The following is a 16,093-nucleotide window of genomic DNA, read 5'->3' on the forward strand; positions in this document are numbered from 1 at the left end:
CAACTTTTGCCACTCCTAAAAATGGCTCTGATTCAGTTGCCATTTTTTCCTGTTGCTCTTCAACACTTGCCACTTGGTCCTCACAATAATTTTAGGATTTGCATCTTTCACCGCTTAATCGAGGGTACCAAGGTTATTTTGGTCTTCCTTCTCCTTCTTCATCTTTTCTTCATCCTCGAGCTATTCCTTGCCACTGCTATGGCCGGCCACCTCTTTCTTCTCACGGCTGCCACCATGGTTGGCGATCTTGGCGACGGCGTACCACTCATTGGTGGGCTTGGTGTGGGCGCCGCTGACCTTGGCGGCTGCGAGGACCATGTAGTGGGGCGCTCGGCGGCAGGCTTAGCCTTGGTGCCATCTGGCAGCTTAGTAAGCATAACTCTGTAATTTCATAAACTTAGACTATTAGTCAACATCATTTTACTTGGACTATAGGGCCCTAGGCTATATTAACTCATGTTCCTTACTCTTATTCTACCAGTAATCGAAGCATTGCATCAGAGCCTATCTCTTCTTCTCACGGAACAATGTGGCAGCCACTTCACTTGTTTCTCATGGTCTCCCAAGGTAGCTCTTTGCACACCTCAAAAACAAAAAAGGGTCGTTATTTGCCGCCATGATGAAAAGCCAACCTGCTTCTAATTCCACAAATTTGCAACAAATTTGCTTGAAAACTCCGCATACTAGAATTTTGTGCACAGTATGTTTTTCTTGATTTTTCCCTTTTTGCTTCACTAGTAAATACCATTGCAAAGTAACATCGCTACTAGAAATTAGACATCAACAATTCTATTGTAAGTTTTAATTTGATTTCTTTTGGCTAAAGATCTCGATTAGGCTTAACTACTTGACAGAGGGTTCAATGGAAAGGGATTATGCCATTTTACATGGTCACGATAATTTTAAGATTTCCTTCCAGTCAATTCGACTCTATAATAATTTTTATTTGTTAAAGGTGATATGTTTAAAGAATTATGTAGTTTTTGTGTGCTTATGATGCACGAAACATTAACTTTGCGGTAATAATAAAATGTGTATTATGAAATATAGGGACTCAACTTACATCTCACCTCAGGCCTCCAAAAGTTCAGGACCGACCCTGCTTGGTAGCATTTCCCATTGTTGTTCACCCGAGGAGGTAGTAATTCTAGCTTGCCACCAGCTGCTCCTCTCTCTCGAAGAGAGGCAGGGGTCGCACCATGGCAGCAAATGAGGAGGCGGCAGCTGATGCGAAGGAGTCAGCTTCCACCAACCAGCGCACCCATGGCCTCAAATGCTAGTCAGTAACCCCTCTTCTACAGAGTGGACTTGTCACACCCGGTTTTTTAAAAGAATAACCAAGTGCATTCCACATGTATGCCAAGATCAGTTTCATCATACATACTGTGATATTATCAGTGATATACAGTTCTATATCGAATAAAAACAACTTTATTAAATAAATATCAGAGTTTATAAGACAACAACGGAAGAACACAAGAGGACTCTTAAGGATCTTCTGGGCACACCACATGCAATCGATTGGGGGCAACGCGACCCGGAACGCTCCATCTTCATATAGCCTTCAGCTTCCTTGATCTTGATGAGATCTTCTCTAAATAAGCAATATTTATTATTGAAAATAGCAAGTGTGAGTACATATCGTGCTCTGTAAGTGTAGGAATGTATGACGTTGAGCTTAAGTCAAGAAATGGTTAGACACCGGTTTACCGCACTAAACAACCTTAACCTGTAACTCCCAGAATCAGGCATCCTATTTACTAAGTGTGAAGACACAACTTAAACAAGAAGAACAGCTCATCAGATTTCATCCGACTACCAAACTCACCAAATATTCTATATTTGGCTACCATAACTTACCAGGTAATCCCAATATCTGGCTACCAGATCATCCATACCAGAACCCTGATCCCAACTAATCAAGAAGAAGTCTAAGCCGCTCTTGACTGTGAGCATGGTTGATCGATCAATTTTATACTCTGCAGAGTTTGCCTATTTTTCCCCACGAGTCGTGATTTCATCACCCGCATTACCAGGTGACAGTCTCCATATTGCCATGCCGGTCAAGCACTTACACACTTCCGATGTGTGCACCAGGAGATCACTACAAGGCCTTTACAAAGCTCTCGCCGACCTGCAAGCACCCATTGAGGTTTCACCGCTAACAGACGATTACATCGCTGCGGAAGCCCTCTCTTGTGCCACTCAACCGTCCAATGGTGCTCGCAGAACTGGAGGGGTGGCTAACTAATTGGCCAGGCCGTACCCATATAAGCCCCGTGGATGGTTGCGGTTTAGCTTGGTTACATGCTTCAAGAACTGGTCCTTAGGATTCCACACAGGAACAACCACAAACCTGCTGTGCAGTACCACCTCAACCAACCATCCAATTAGGATCCTTATACCATGTTACTACAATATTACCATACCTAATTCTTGTTGCATAAACATTAGTCAAGATTAATATTTACCCTAACTATGACAGCAACTAGCATATCTACCATTCATTTCCCATGACTCATCAACGATGACAAGGATAATCATACAAAATCTAGTAAAAACTCTAATCATAGGATTCCAAATTAGACAAGCATGCAAGAAGGATAAACAACTAATATAAAAGTCCTAAAATAGGTGCAAGATGTTCAAGGACACTTGCTTGGCTGCTGCTCAGTGATATTCGTAAACTCGGTTCTGGCATATCTCGAAGTCTTGACTTTGCATATCATCGATTTCCAAACTGTTGCTCTTAGAGATCCTCGTATTGCTTCGGAACGTAGTCGTCTATTTGCAGGAACAACCGACAAAAGAGAAAACACAAATAACTAAGAACAATACATCAAACAGAGGCATCACATCATAAAAAAAACTCTATGGTTGGATAGGATACGAGATTTAGACAAATTCATAGAGTGTTGTTTGGATTTGAATGAAATTCGCTGAACAAGATTTGAATAGATGATTCTATTTGAATAATAAGGGCTGGAATATAATTAACTATAGAAGGTAGGCTAACATGTAAACATCCTAAACATGAAAGTAAAGATAGAAATAAAGGATCTCTAGAGGGGTTATTTGGGATATTCACCAAGAGAGCGAGATCAGAGAGCAGAGTAGGAGAGTTTTGCATGGAGAAGTCGGTCGACAATGGGCTCTCAGCGTCGTCGGTGAGGGAAAAGGCCCGGGGTTGACAGAGATGGTTTAGATGGGGTCGTATTGCAGCCATGAACTCATGAAGGGCTCAGCTTGACTTGAGTTATAGAAGGACACGCACACCGGCGAGCTGAAGGCGGCGAAGTGCACTATTAGATGGCGATAGAAACGGCGATCACTGATGTTAACATTGGGCAACAATGGTGTTTCAACAAATCAAGGAGAGCACGAGCGTAGAATGCGAGAAGACAAGCTCGGTTTTATGGTTGGTCTTGTTAGAGAAGTTTCGAGGTAGCGGCAAAAGAGAGACGAACTATCCCAGGTTCGGAGGTGACCGCACACAGACACAATGAAGAAGATGTGCACGTTCTAGGAGATTGGCTGTGATATTCAAGAAATGGTTTAAATAGAAATATTCATATTTTCTGGAACATGATTCTGCAGTGATGGTTTGGATAGGGCTTCACCTGAGAAGGAGATCGATTGGTTGGAACTTTGGCGAGATTGCGCAACGACGTTGGAAGTTAGGATCGCATTCCTGGTGACGTCGTTGCAGATGCGAGGGAACCTTCATGTGGCCGCACATAAGATGTGATGGGACACACCGTGACGCAGTCGGTGCATCCAAACGGCTCCTGGATTGACGGGGAACGCGGATGCATTCCGAGTGCACGCGCAGAACACTCACAGACATGGGGGTAGCGGTGTAGCGACCACAAAATCGTGGCACCGGTGCTCTTCTGGCCGAATTACTTTTAGGGATTGTTGAGGATAACCAGAGGCACGTCTCTGTCAAAGGGATCTATGATTGGAGCTCCGGTTCGTCGGGGAATGCGGCTGACATTCTAGGTACGCAGAACGTGTACGGGACTGGGCAGCAGGGATTGCGACGTCGAGAACGAGAGCTCTGTTGCAGCTTTGGCTAAACTAATTTTTGGAGGATGTAGAGGACTAATAGGGGCACGTCTCGGCCAAAGGACTCGTGGATTGGAGTGCTAGTTCCCGGGGAGCGCGATTTGAACCCGCGCTGCACGCACAGAATTCCAGACTAGGCAGCGGGCACGACGATCGTGATCCCGGTGGCGTCGCAGCTCTAATGAACAAACGGTTTGGTGAGGGCATGTGGTACATTCAGGGGTACGTTCTGGTTCAAGGGCGCGGCGATCCGACCTCTGATCGGCCGGGGAATGCAGATGCCATTTGGCGGTCGCGCGGTTGTCTGCGACGGCGACGGCCGTGGCTGCGTAGCGAGGGATTTGGCCGGGCCGGAGGTTCGATTAAGGCTCACAAATGGCATCCATACAGGGGAAAAGAGGAGGGGAAGGGGCTGGTTCGGTCCTCACCTTGCTGCGATGATTGGTGACGAAGAAGATCTCGAAGGCATGGCAGCGAACGACGGCAGTGGCGACGGAGATCCCGAAGGCTTCTTTGTTCCTCTAGCCAAATGGTTTTGGGACATGTGAGGAACGACCTAGGTCACATCTTGACAAAAGATGAAGTCATTTGGATGGACGGATTGCCGGGAACGCGGATGCCAACCGGCGACGACATGGCTGTTCGCGACGGCGAATGGTGCCTGGAAGGTTGGGGGCAGTGACTAGGGTTTGGTGGATGTGGGAAAACGGTAGGGGAGGGTGTGCTGGTCCCTTTTTATGGGGCTAGGGATGTCGGGCTGGTGAGCCAAGGTGGGATCCAAGCCGGCCATGGCCCACGCCCAAGTTGTGATATGATTGCGCGACGCTAATTCGCAGACCTGTGTTTCGAGAATGATATCTCCATCGTCCGGACTCCAAATTGAACGTTTCTGGACTCTAAATTGTATAACTCGAAAAGATCTACAACTGTGGTATTCATTGAAACTTCTAAAAATGCAATCTTAATTTTCAAAAATGCATCACAAGATAAACTATTTGAACTCAGACTTATCTGAGCAGTACTGATTTCCGGGGCCATAACTCCTAGGTCCATTACCCAAAAGGGGACTTCCATAGGTTCAAATCAAAGCTCTCGACGAGACCTAAATCTTTGGTATTGTCAACATATGCATTTGAGGCTGTATTGAACTCTGAAACTGTGTGAGAAGATGAGGCTGACGACAAGGAGTAACTGGTAGCCGGCTTCAATTGCCATTATGGCTATTTAAGTGGCGGTTTCTACTATGAATTGTTAGGAATTGAAAGAGGATAAATGGATGTTAATGCGTCTTGATTGAGCACTAACTCGAGCTTTGTTGGCCGGCCTTGGCTGCCAGGCGAAAGGATGACATCGTTTCACAGTGGATGAAATGATCAGGTACATGCACATACAAGAGAGCTGGTTTGGGCTGGTTTTAGCGCACATGTGTTCCATCATGCTAGCAATCCAACGCATTGCAAGGTTGATGGCTAGAAAGAAAAATATTGAGGAAAAGCAGTGCACGCTTGGTTGGATCAAAATGATGCGAGATGAGATTGTCCACAGAGGATTTTTGAATAATGTGGGAAAAATGGAACAAGGATTTATCCAACCTTGAAATTCCTTAACCTATTCTAATATTTTATAAATACATTTTTCATCATACAAAACAAATTCTTTTAAAACTCTAAACAAAATTTTGGGAAAACTTTAAAATTTCAGGAAAATATTATTTTATTGTTTTAAAATGCTCACAACCCAAAATAGGAATTTTGGGGTGTGACAGGACTCAAGCTTAGAGAAGCAGTGGAGAAAAAGGAATATCAAATATGTTATTAATATTAATAAGACAAATCTTCTCCCTTTGACTTGATGACCAATAATCTATACTTATAGTGCCGTCAGGATGCAAGTATATAAATTTGTTCTTACAGAGATAGCGATACCAGTCATCGCTATACCATATAGACCTAGAGCCGGTTGAATCACACAGACTGGATCTAGACATCATACTTTTATCCTTACGTAGAAGATATTATCCACTACGATAAATACAATAGTGTAAGTGGTCCTAAAGGCGATGTACTGGGCCGACCGTCTATTACGGCGCCGCATTGTCTAAGGGTGTCAGGCCAGCTATCACTTGCGCTGGGATCTCAGGATGACCTCCACTTGCATGAGTATTAAATGCCGATCACTTCCTTGCAAGCGAAGGATGTCTGACGGGCCCTCTCTAGCTGATCTTTTGCCAAGACGTGATGGCTCACCCTCTGAGCTCTGGAGAGACTGCCCTATCCTTCAGAGGATAGAGGCTCCGGAGAGCCCACCTAGACTTCGGAGGACAGGGGCTCCGGAGAGCCCTGAAGCCTGGAGACCTGAAGAGTCTTCGGAGATCCATGATCCGAAGGCCGTAGGCTGGCAAAGGATATTATATATATGCATGTGTTAATTAACTAGAGGTGTAAGTGGTAGGATATGTGGTTCAAGCGAAATGATAAGGTTTTTCAAACTTTTAAGATTTAAATGCTCTTCTTTCCTGATATGCAGTATTATTTGGACAATCGAGATTCTTTACCACTATGTAAAAAGGATTCATCGCCACTCAAAGAAAGCATTGCCCATTCATCCTATGCTATTAGGCAGTGAAAAATCAGAGATTCACATTCTTTTGTTTCATGATTGATATTTTGTATTCAAGATCAGCGACACTATCAAATATCAATATGATTATAAGACCATCTTCAACTATATTTCCTTCATTTCGTTTTCTTTCTGATTTACTTTTCTGTTCCTATTCCTTTTATTTTCTCTTATCTTCAATAGCTTTCCTTTGAGAATAATCGCGAAGGTAAATGAGAGAGAATCCCGTCCTGAAAGGAATGACTATAGAAATTCCTTCATAACAAGAACCGTGAAGAGAAACCATTATAATACTGAAAAAAATAAAAATTCTTTCACGACGAGAATCTATACCGTGAAGAAATCCCTTCGACTTAGTCTAAGCATGGCATGCCAGTATGGCTACGTGGCTGAAAAGACGGCTCTGCCCTGGCCCGAACGGTCGCATCCAAGTATCGAACCCCAGGGGCAAAAGCGGAAAAGCACGCGGTCGTCGCTGTCGCTTCTGGAGATATGCAGATCAGATCGGGGAGGGAGTCGCAACAAAAAGAACCAAGACTCAACTCGAGAGAGATCGCATCTACCCACCTTCCATTCTTCCTCGCCTCAGCGACGCGGCAACCCCGAGACCGAGCAAGCTAGACAGGGAGACCGAGCTCAGAGGAAGAGCAAGATGTCGTCGGTGTTCAGCGGCGATGAGACGGCCCCCTTCTTCGGCTTCCTCGGCGCCGCTGCTGCCCTCGTCTTCTCATGTACCCTCCTCATACTCCTTTTGTCCTCCACCTCTCCTCTTCTATTCTCGCGATTTCGTACCAAAAGCTCTAGTTTTCCAGAAGAAAGTTTGGATCTTTCACCATCCATTGCCCGATCTGCCGGGGCTCCGTGGTTTGGTTGGACGTGGACGAGTTCCAGCCTCCGATTAGCTCGATTCCGGCGTGGGGGCTGGATTCTCCTGCCCCTCGGCCAGATTCGGTTCGATCGGGGGCAGGATTCTAGAAAGCGATGAGCTTTCTCGGTTGGGTTGTTGATGACGACGGTTTCCTCTTGATCTGCTGCAGGCATGGGGGCGGCCTACGGGACAGCGAAGAGCGGTGTGGGCGTGGCGTCGATGGGTGTGATGCGGCCCGAGCTCGTCATGAAGTCCATCGTGCCCGTCGTCATGGCTGGTGTGCTCGGTATCTACGGCCTCATCATCGCCGTCATCATCAGCACCGGGATCAACCCCAAGGCCAAGCCGTACTACCTCTTCGACGGGTACGCGCACCTCTCGTCGGGGCTCGCCTGTGGCCTTGCTGGGCTCGCCGCTGGGATGGCCATCGGCATCGTCGGTGATGCTGGAGTCAGGTAAAATTGTCTTTGCTTGCTTATCTTTGTTAGATTGTTTGTCCGACTTCCAATTTGGCATCATTATCTATGATTGATGTCAATGTAGTTTTTTTATATTTGCATCTGGTTACATGTAGTAATAAGCATCGTAAATCAAATTTTCTTAACCTGCCTTTTGCTAGTGTTTGCTATTAATGCAGATGGAATACCTTATAGATCATCTCCATAATGTCGACATTGTACCCTGTGATTGCTTTAAGGTTGATTGTGTTAAGAATGTTACTCTACAGAAAATAATGGTGTTGCTCACTTGCTTTATCCTCATAAGTCATAAGAACCTAAATCCATGTACTATAAGGTAGTTATTAACATTTAAAGTTATTTTTTAAACGTAATGTTCTTTTGTCCTAAAGATGACAGACTTGCACATAAGTTTTCTTCTTGGGTTGTCATACATTTGAAAGGAAATATCCCAAATGATGCCACTTTTGTAGTTAAAAAATACTCTTCCTATTTTGTCTATATCATGCTATTTTTAATGATAATATATGTGTACTAAATCGTGCTTTATGTTTTGTTTTGATGCTATGCTTTTGGAAATATTCTCCTTTAACCGAGAAAGTAACTTTCAGCAAAAAGAAGATAACAAAAAACAGCAGTTCACATTGTTAACCTATGCTACCGGTTCTTCTGTATCTTTAAGCTTTCATGTGTGAATAATATTTGTGTAGACTGTTACACAGAGCATTGTGATTATTTATGATTGAAAATCATGGAGTTTACATTTATGTTTTGCTACTTAACTGAATTATCATCAACTTATGCTCTTGGATAAGCATGCAAATTGATTCCGCATTTTTAATACTAAAAGGCTAATACTCATGTTAATTTTGGGTTGATTATGTTAGAGAACCAGTTGTCTTCTCATCAGGTTTTTAGTTGGATCTTGTAGGTTTCATCTCTAGCCTACCCCAACTTGCTTGGGACAAAGGATTTGTTGTTGTTGTATGTTAGAGAACTAGTGCATACTCAATCTTTTTATTAGATTTGAATGTGATTTCTGATTCATTCACAAGATAAATCCATAAAAAAATTGGGGAGGGGCAACTATTCCGTGTAGGCTGTATGTAAATTAAATCAGTTAGAATGTGAACTAGAAATGTTTTCTGCTATTATAATTATTTGGTTTGATATGTTCCATTCTTAAGTTTGCACAGCTTTCTCTTGTGTGTTATCTGATGCTCCCCTCCATATGGAGGCTGCTCTGCATGGGTGTTTAGTTTCGAATGCTATTTTGACGTTTTTTTCGGGCCGTTGTTTTCAGGGCAAATGCGCAACAGCCAAAATTATTCGTGGGCATGATCCTCATCCTCATTTTCGCTGAAGCGCTTGCTCTCTATGGTCTCATCGTGGGCATCATCCTCTCCTCGCGTGCTGGCCAATCCCGTGCTGATTAGGCACGTGCATTCTACAATCACTGCACTGTTTATTATGTTATTTTGAGGGAAGCTGAAACTCAGGGGTTTTTGTCTAGTCTATTCTTGTGACCATGTATTAAGGAAACATTTATAGCTGAAGGCACTTCCAGGCATGTTCGTTTTGGTGGTTGCTGTTTACTGTCAAGCAGAGGTTATGTTTTTTGGGTTAAGGCTGGCTGGATGCTCCTGGACAAAGTGGCTTTAATCTTATTCTTGGTGAATAAAAAACACAGAATTGTAGCCAAATAATAATGTGATATACATATATCTTCAATGTGTTCTCTATGCTTGAGCATGGATTTTGTTCCTGGTTGATCATTCAAGTCTGCTGTGATAATTGATGGTTTATGTGTGATGGTTGTTTAAAGTAAAATCATTTCAGCTTGAATGTTTGTATTGAGTTCCTCGTGCTGGTGGTTCCCAAATTTACTGCATTCATGGGCATATGCTGTACCAAAGCTGAAATCTCAAAAGAATTGCAGGGTTATCAGTGTCAAAATTTCCTTATTCCAAATTATAGAAGCCATGGGAATCATGACAGTAAAAAATTCAACAGGATTCCACAAAGGTGTGTTGGCATAATACATTTGCTCTTAGGTATTAAAGGAATCGTCAAGTCCACAAAGTACAGTCCCCTCTTAGGGTCCAGGGAAACTCTACACATTCTTGGCAAGAAGTTTGCTGTTTTTGCAACTAAGCAAACCCTGCAGCAAAAGTAGCTGTACTACTGAGCAAGGTCCTCCTCGTTTGCCTTCTTGATGACCTCCCTCTTGAGCTAGAGGGCTGCCGTAATGAGGCCCGACTCTGGTGTACAAGGCTCCGGTATCAGCCTGATTTTGGCTGGGATCTCGAACTTCTCCAGTAGCGCTTGCTTAGCAGCCTGAAAAACACACACATATCAGCACAGTCGAGTTACCATCATTAGCAGCGTATCATGCAGTACCTAAGATGCCTGCAACATTCAATTTGTTCTGCGTATGTGCATGGGTTTAATACTCCTGTCACTTCCTGATTCTCCTGGTGACACATGACGTCCAACAGATCCTCTTTTTCTCATATCGGTACAGCTACAGCCTACAGCACATTTTCGCTGTATTTCTCAATGAGAAATAAGAATAACGAAGAGATCATGTATTGTTAAATCTTCCAGTAAATGCAATCATTACTGAAGAATTAAACTGAAGAAGGAAATGTGTTGATGGGGATCATGAATGAATTGCTAAATCAATCAGATGTGCAATGCTTTTAGAAGTCGAACAACCACAAATCAATTGAAATGAAGGGAGAACACAAATACTTTTGCTAAAGACTGGAGGACTTCTTTGGCTGTCTCTTGCTTCTGGTACAAATCTGAAAAATCAGTATATGCGATTCCTTGTTTTGAGGCCCAGTCTTTTAGCTCACTGTGTGCAGCTACAACAAGTGCAGCACAGTAGCTGTGGAAGGGGCCAGCATGGACCATGATGTTGTCAAACATATGGGCTTGAACTCAAAGCAGCCTCCACCTGTGATTGTATCATTAGTTAGAAAAGAACTAACTGTGACTTATTTTGCCGGTAAAAGGAAGCCTGCTTACCTTTCATAGAGATACATATTCATCATGTTGAAGCTTGACTATGTCCTTCTTTCGTTCAATGATTTCAAGACAGCCATCTGGGTGCAAACGCTCAATGTCGCCAGAGTAGAACCACCGCATGCCTCTTTCATCATCCTTCACAAGACGCGTACTTTAAAGAAAAGTTGTTAGGATACACTCTGTTCTGGCGATTGGGTATTATTGGAAACATACCTTGTAGACCTCATTTGTTTTTGCTTCATTTTTCAAGTAGCCTTTCGTTACATTTGGACCTCCAATAACTATTTCTCCCCGAGGCATTAAGTATCCACCTTCGGCCCAGTCTATCAACTATCATGCGTAAATATAATTACCATTATGTTAGGAAAAGTCACAAATGACAGCAAGGCAGAAGAGAATATGGCTCATATGAACAAAAAAACGAAAGGAGAAAGCCATAAAAATGAAAGTAGACATGCAAAAACCATTGATTGTCAGCACAGAGGTTATTTTCATGAAATAGCTTATGATCCGGTTGATGCAAGGCCTATCATCGACGTCACACTACTACTAAAATCCCCGTGAGCTAAGGACATCGTCGCAGTGCCCTGTAACCATGATGCCTCATGCTATCGTTCCTGGCAGTCTAAACTCTAAACGTGACCGCCCGAGGCAGCGAGGCACGGGATGCAGAAGAGAGGCAGTCGCATTCAGGCAGTCGCATTCGGGCAGTCAGCAGCTCGAAACCTCTACAAGCAGTCAAGCACTGCAAGCCTACAGAGTCCAGATGCAGTGCTGCCGAAGCACCGTCCACAGCGCGGCCGGCCAGCCGCGGAGCGAGCGAGCGAGCGAGCCGCCGGCGCGGTCGGGAAATCGAAACGGACGCGTACGCGCGCCGGGAGCGGGAAGCAGCTAGCACGTACCTGCGCGAGGCAATGCAGGGTGGTAGGCAGGAGCAGGGCCGCAGGAGGAGGAAGAGGCGGGGAGAGATAAGGCGGGTGAGGCGGGCGGAGGATCCGATGACGCCGGCCGGGCCCGGCCGCGGTGCCCCGCCGGTCTGACCTCCACGCGCTGCGCTGCAACAAGTTCCCGCCGCCCAGGTCCACTCCACGATCCGTGTTCGAGGGAGGTCGGCACCGCCGTCTGATCTCCACGGTCCGCGTCGCCTTTCAAGCCACCCCTGACAGACACCCGCTACCCGCTGATCTCCACGGACCACCTTGCACAACCACAGATCGTACTATAACCCACGATTTTTAACGCACAGATGAAGAACAAGTCATCTATATTATCATAGACGGTACATCTGTAATATGATACAGTACATACGGTTTTTAATAAGAATCATCTGTGATATTATTATTTTTAAAAAATTAATATTTTTAACATAAGAATATATATGTATATATATATATATATATATATATATATATATATATATATATATATATATATATTTGCACCGAGTCACCTGTGGGATCTTGTACGTCAAAGTCACACAAATTTTCGCGTGAAATATATGCGCACGCAGTTTATAGGTATCAAATCTGTGACCTTATATCTCATGTATAGCTTCCTTACATGTCACATGTACATCATTCCTAATAGAAATGGAATATTTTATCCTTTTGATACTTTTGTCTAAAATTTTGAATAAATATTTGGACATTTAAATAACTTCAAATAAAAAGTTACAAACTACAAAGTTGTAGATTCTTATCGAAAACTACAATTTTCATATAAAAAGTTTCTTCACCTGATTTCATATGAATATTTTATGAATTTTCAAATATATACTACATACGAATATTTATAAAACCCGTCTGTATTGATCATCAAGACACAAACAGATAGAGCGAGAATACACAGACGGTTTTATTAAAAGGTTGTATATGTGTATATAGCTACTTAGATACAAACTGTTTTTCATATGGAACCGTCTGTGTCATCAACAACACACATACGGTTTTTTAAAAACCGTATGTGTAAGCCATCAATATATATACGGCCTTTTAGTAAAATTTTCTTTGTGTTCTCACTCTTCTAGACGACTGGGAATATTAGATATTTTTTTCTGTTAACTATTTGTGTGTAATTTATTAGTAATGATTTTTAAGTAATCGTTTGTGATGTTATGTCTGCTATTGCTGTTTCTATGATAGTGTTGCGATACTTGCCGTCGTTGACCAGAGGCGACTCCATGGTTGCTCTCCTCAACGGCGATCACCGGCTCCGCCCCGAACGCCGTTGCATCGCGTTGCCAAGGAAGCCAATCTGCCGTGGGTGGAGCGCGCGGAGCTCAGAAAGGGCCGGAGGGCGCATAGCGCATCAGCTTCCAGATGCATGCAGGCAGGTTTTGGTTCGTGCACACCATGTGCTACTAAATTTCCCAATCAGATTCTACTCCTGAAGTGTCGCCATGTACGCAGCTTCACTGCTTATTATCCTATTATTCTGATATAACATCTGATATTCTTAGTACACAGAATAATGGGCTAATCATATTTTGTTAACCTCTGAATTTATTTGTTGTATGGTTTTTTTTCTCTCTTTAATATCATATAACCATCTTAGTATACGTTAGGTTATTAAAACATACATTGCCATATCGGTTATTGAATTATGTTAGATCTGGTTATAATAAATGTTCATAAAATTTGAAAACCATACTTTGCTTCTAAACGCGGGGTGTAGAGCTGCACGTGCGTATTACACGTGCATGGTTACTAATCGTCTATAGCGCAACAGATGATGAATCGTGTGGTGCAGTGGTGCTGGACTGGAGTTAAGGGTGGTTGCTTGTGCCCGTGTGGTTTTGACTCGCACTCTCACTAGTTTCTGGAGCAAGCTAGATTCTGTGCATCCAGTCCGTTGTCTCACAACCTTTGTAATAGAATATAAGGATTGATTAATGTGGTTGATATACTGTATTGAGCCTCGAGAACGAAATATATACGGTATAAAGTTTGGAGTGTAAAAAACCTCTCCTAAAGATAAAACAGATATCCTAAAGATACAATCAATCTTAAACTACTATATCTGAAAATATTCTAAATATATCCAAAGGTTCCCCTCTATCAAAATCAAGTCTTCAAGAGGAGCCCAATCGCTACCTAGGATCTGATCCTCCCAGGTCCATGTTGTAAGCTAGCTAGGTAGCTCAAGCCTGTCAATTGGACAACAGCGAGAAGGGAATGAGGAGGATGTCTTTGTAGTGCTACTCAATACCAAGGTAATCTATGATATATCACTTTTTCCTAAAAGTAGATCTATTGAAAATGGGATATATATGCCAGTTTCGAGTCCAATCTCGATGGGCTTCACCCTTGCTGCCTTGAAAGCCGTCTAGACGCCTACCAAACTCTCATCGCTACCGCCTCTCACTACCTTGCACCACAAGCGGCGCCTTGCCGTAGCCGTCCTCCAACTCTACCTTCTACACCGCCATCGTGGCCATGATCCGACTATCCAATATCATATACGGTAAAATTAGATTTTTTTTGAAATTTTATTATTGATAAATGAGTACTGGAAATAGGTTCTACTTGGGACGTATCCTAGAAACATTTTCTACGGATGCCGTTCTGTACAACATTTCAACTACAATTAGAATAATCCTTTTATTTTCTATCAACAAGAAAAGAATGAACATGTAGTAATTGTAAGGGTCAAGAACTCAAGATATTTGTCATGGGTTCACGGTGAGCACGTACTGCTATTCGTACAAAACATTTTTTTTTTTGCGGGAACGTACAAAACATTTTCTAACAACTCTCGTAATTGGAGGATTGGAATTGCTTGAATGCTGGCTCGTAAATGAATCCGATGATTTAAATGCATGGTCATAACAGAGTTATATGCAAATGGTTCTACATAAAACATTAATTTCCAAATTCACGATGACCTATTAAACTCATGTGGTTCTATATATACATGTAAATCATTGTCAACAACACACAATGTAGTGTTAAAAAGTCTCGGCGCGATTGCATCTTAAATTTGTAAGTCGCTCAATTAGTTTCCTAACTGTCCAAATGATACCTACCTATCTACTCTTGAGGTTGCAAGCTCGTGTCATCGCAACGGCGTGACAGCAACAGAAGCTCACCATGCTTACCGTGAGCCTTTGCTAACTCCAAACCAATACCAATCCAAGGCATCCTTATGCATGCCTACCACTTAGTTACCCAACTCTCATCAGGAGAAACAACCTATCATAGCACAACAATATTAAGCACAAATTACCTGTTAGGAATTGTGTGTCTAGTTTCAAGCTAAGTGATTGAAATTTTTAATTTTATTATTTTTCAGTCACTGTTTTATTTTATTATTTTTCAGTCACTTTTTTGAACCATAGATCAACGTCTAACAAACCACATTGTATTGCAACTTTAAGCTATGTTATTGTAGTTGTAGGTGATGGAGAGATAAGAAACTCTTTGTCGATTGGAAATTAGCTGTGCTAATTAAGAATTGGGCGATGCTATATATATTTCAACCGACTGTTTTTGACTTTTTTTCAGGCAACGGCTCACAACCGTTTTTAACCTCCCGATGACACCCTCACGTTTGTACTCCCCCGCCCCTCAATCGAGTTCGCGTGTTTGCCCTCGCCTCCTGCCCTCCTCTACCTGTCTCCAGCGACGCTCCCACTGCCGGATCTGCCGGTGCTGCCTGCGCCCTAACCCGGTGTCTTTGCCTCTCTCGCCCCAGCACTAGCCCACCGGCTGTCCTCCGTCGCCCGCGGCCGGTGGCGCCCTCGGCGCTCCACCCCCTCGTCTGCCTCCTCCGCCGGGCTAGCCTCCACATGACCTCTTCTAAGTCCGACGACGAAGGAGCCCCCTAAATCAACCCCCTCGACCTCTCTCGTTTTCAAGTGCCTGATTATTAGGAGATGTGTTAAGAATTACGTTGTGGTTATGTGAATAGCTTCACTTATATAATTTGAAGTTTTAAGCATCAAATGTGTATTCCCTCCAACCTTCCCTGCATCAACCTTTCACCCAACAAAACCAGAACACGGTGTACAAACTACATACCAAGCAAGCTCACATTACAATTGTGCATG

At 43.3% G+C, this 16,093-nt stretch overlaps 2 protein-coding genes across 2 annotated transcripts; one reads left to right on the plus strand and one right to left on the minus strand.

Annotated features, from left to right (window-relative positions):
* The first annotated feature begins 7,208 nt into the window (after window positions 1–7,208).
* LOC133900332 (V-type proton ATPase 16 kDa proteolipid subunit-like) lies at window positions 7,209–9,755 on the plus strand. The gene is made up of 3 exons (XM_062341421.1): window positions 7,209–7,418; window positions 7,725–8,010; window positions 9,317–9,755. The coding sequence occupies exons 1-3, from the start codon at window positions 7,340–7,342 to the stop codon at window positions 9,447–9,449; spliced, it is 498 nt and encodes a 165-aa protein (XP_062197405.1). The 5' UTR covers window positions 7,209–7,339; the 3' UTR covers window positions 9,450–9,755.
* A 255-nt stretch (window positions 9,756–10,010) lies between these two features.
* LOC133900275 (uncharacterized) lies at window positions 10,011–16,017 on the minus strand. Its single transcript, XM_062341380.1, has 6 exons — window positions 16,007–16,017; window positions 15,725–15,905; window positions 11,949–12,191; window positions 11,260–11,376; window positions 11,047–11,181; window positions 10,011–10,975 (listed from the first exon to the last, which is right to left on the minus strand). Exons 1-5 carry the CDS (start codon window positions 16,015–16,017, stop codon window positions 11,050–11,052), a joined length of 684 nt encoding a protein of 227 aa, XP_062197364.1. The 3' UTR covers window positions 10,011–10,975; window positions 11,047–11,049.
* Between the last annotated feature and the right edge of the window lie 76 nt (window positions 16,018–16,093).

Source organism: Phragmites australis, chromosome 19 (assembly GCF_958298935.1).
Source record: "Phragmites australis chromosome 19, lpPhrAust1.1, whole genome shotgun sequence".
NCBI classification, from domain to species: Eukaryota; Viridiplantae; Streptophyta; class Magnoliopsida; order Poales; family Poaceae; genus Phragmites; species Phragmites australis.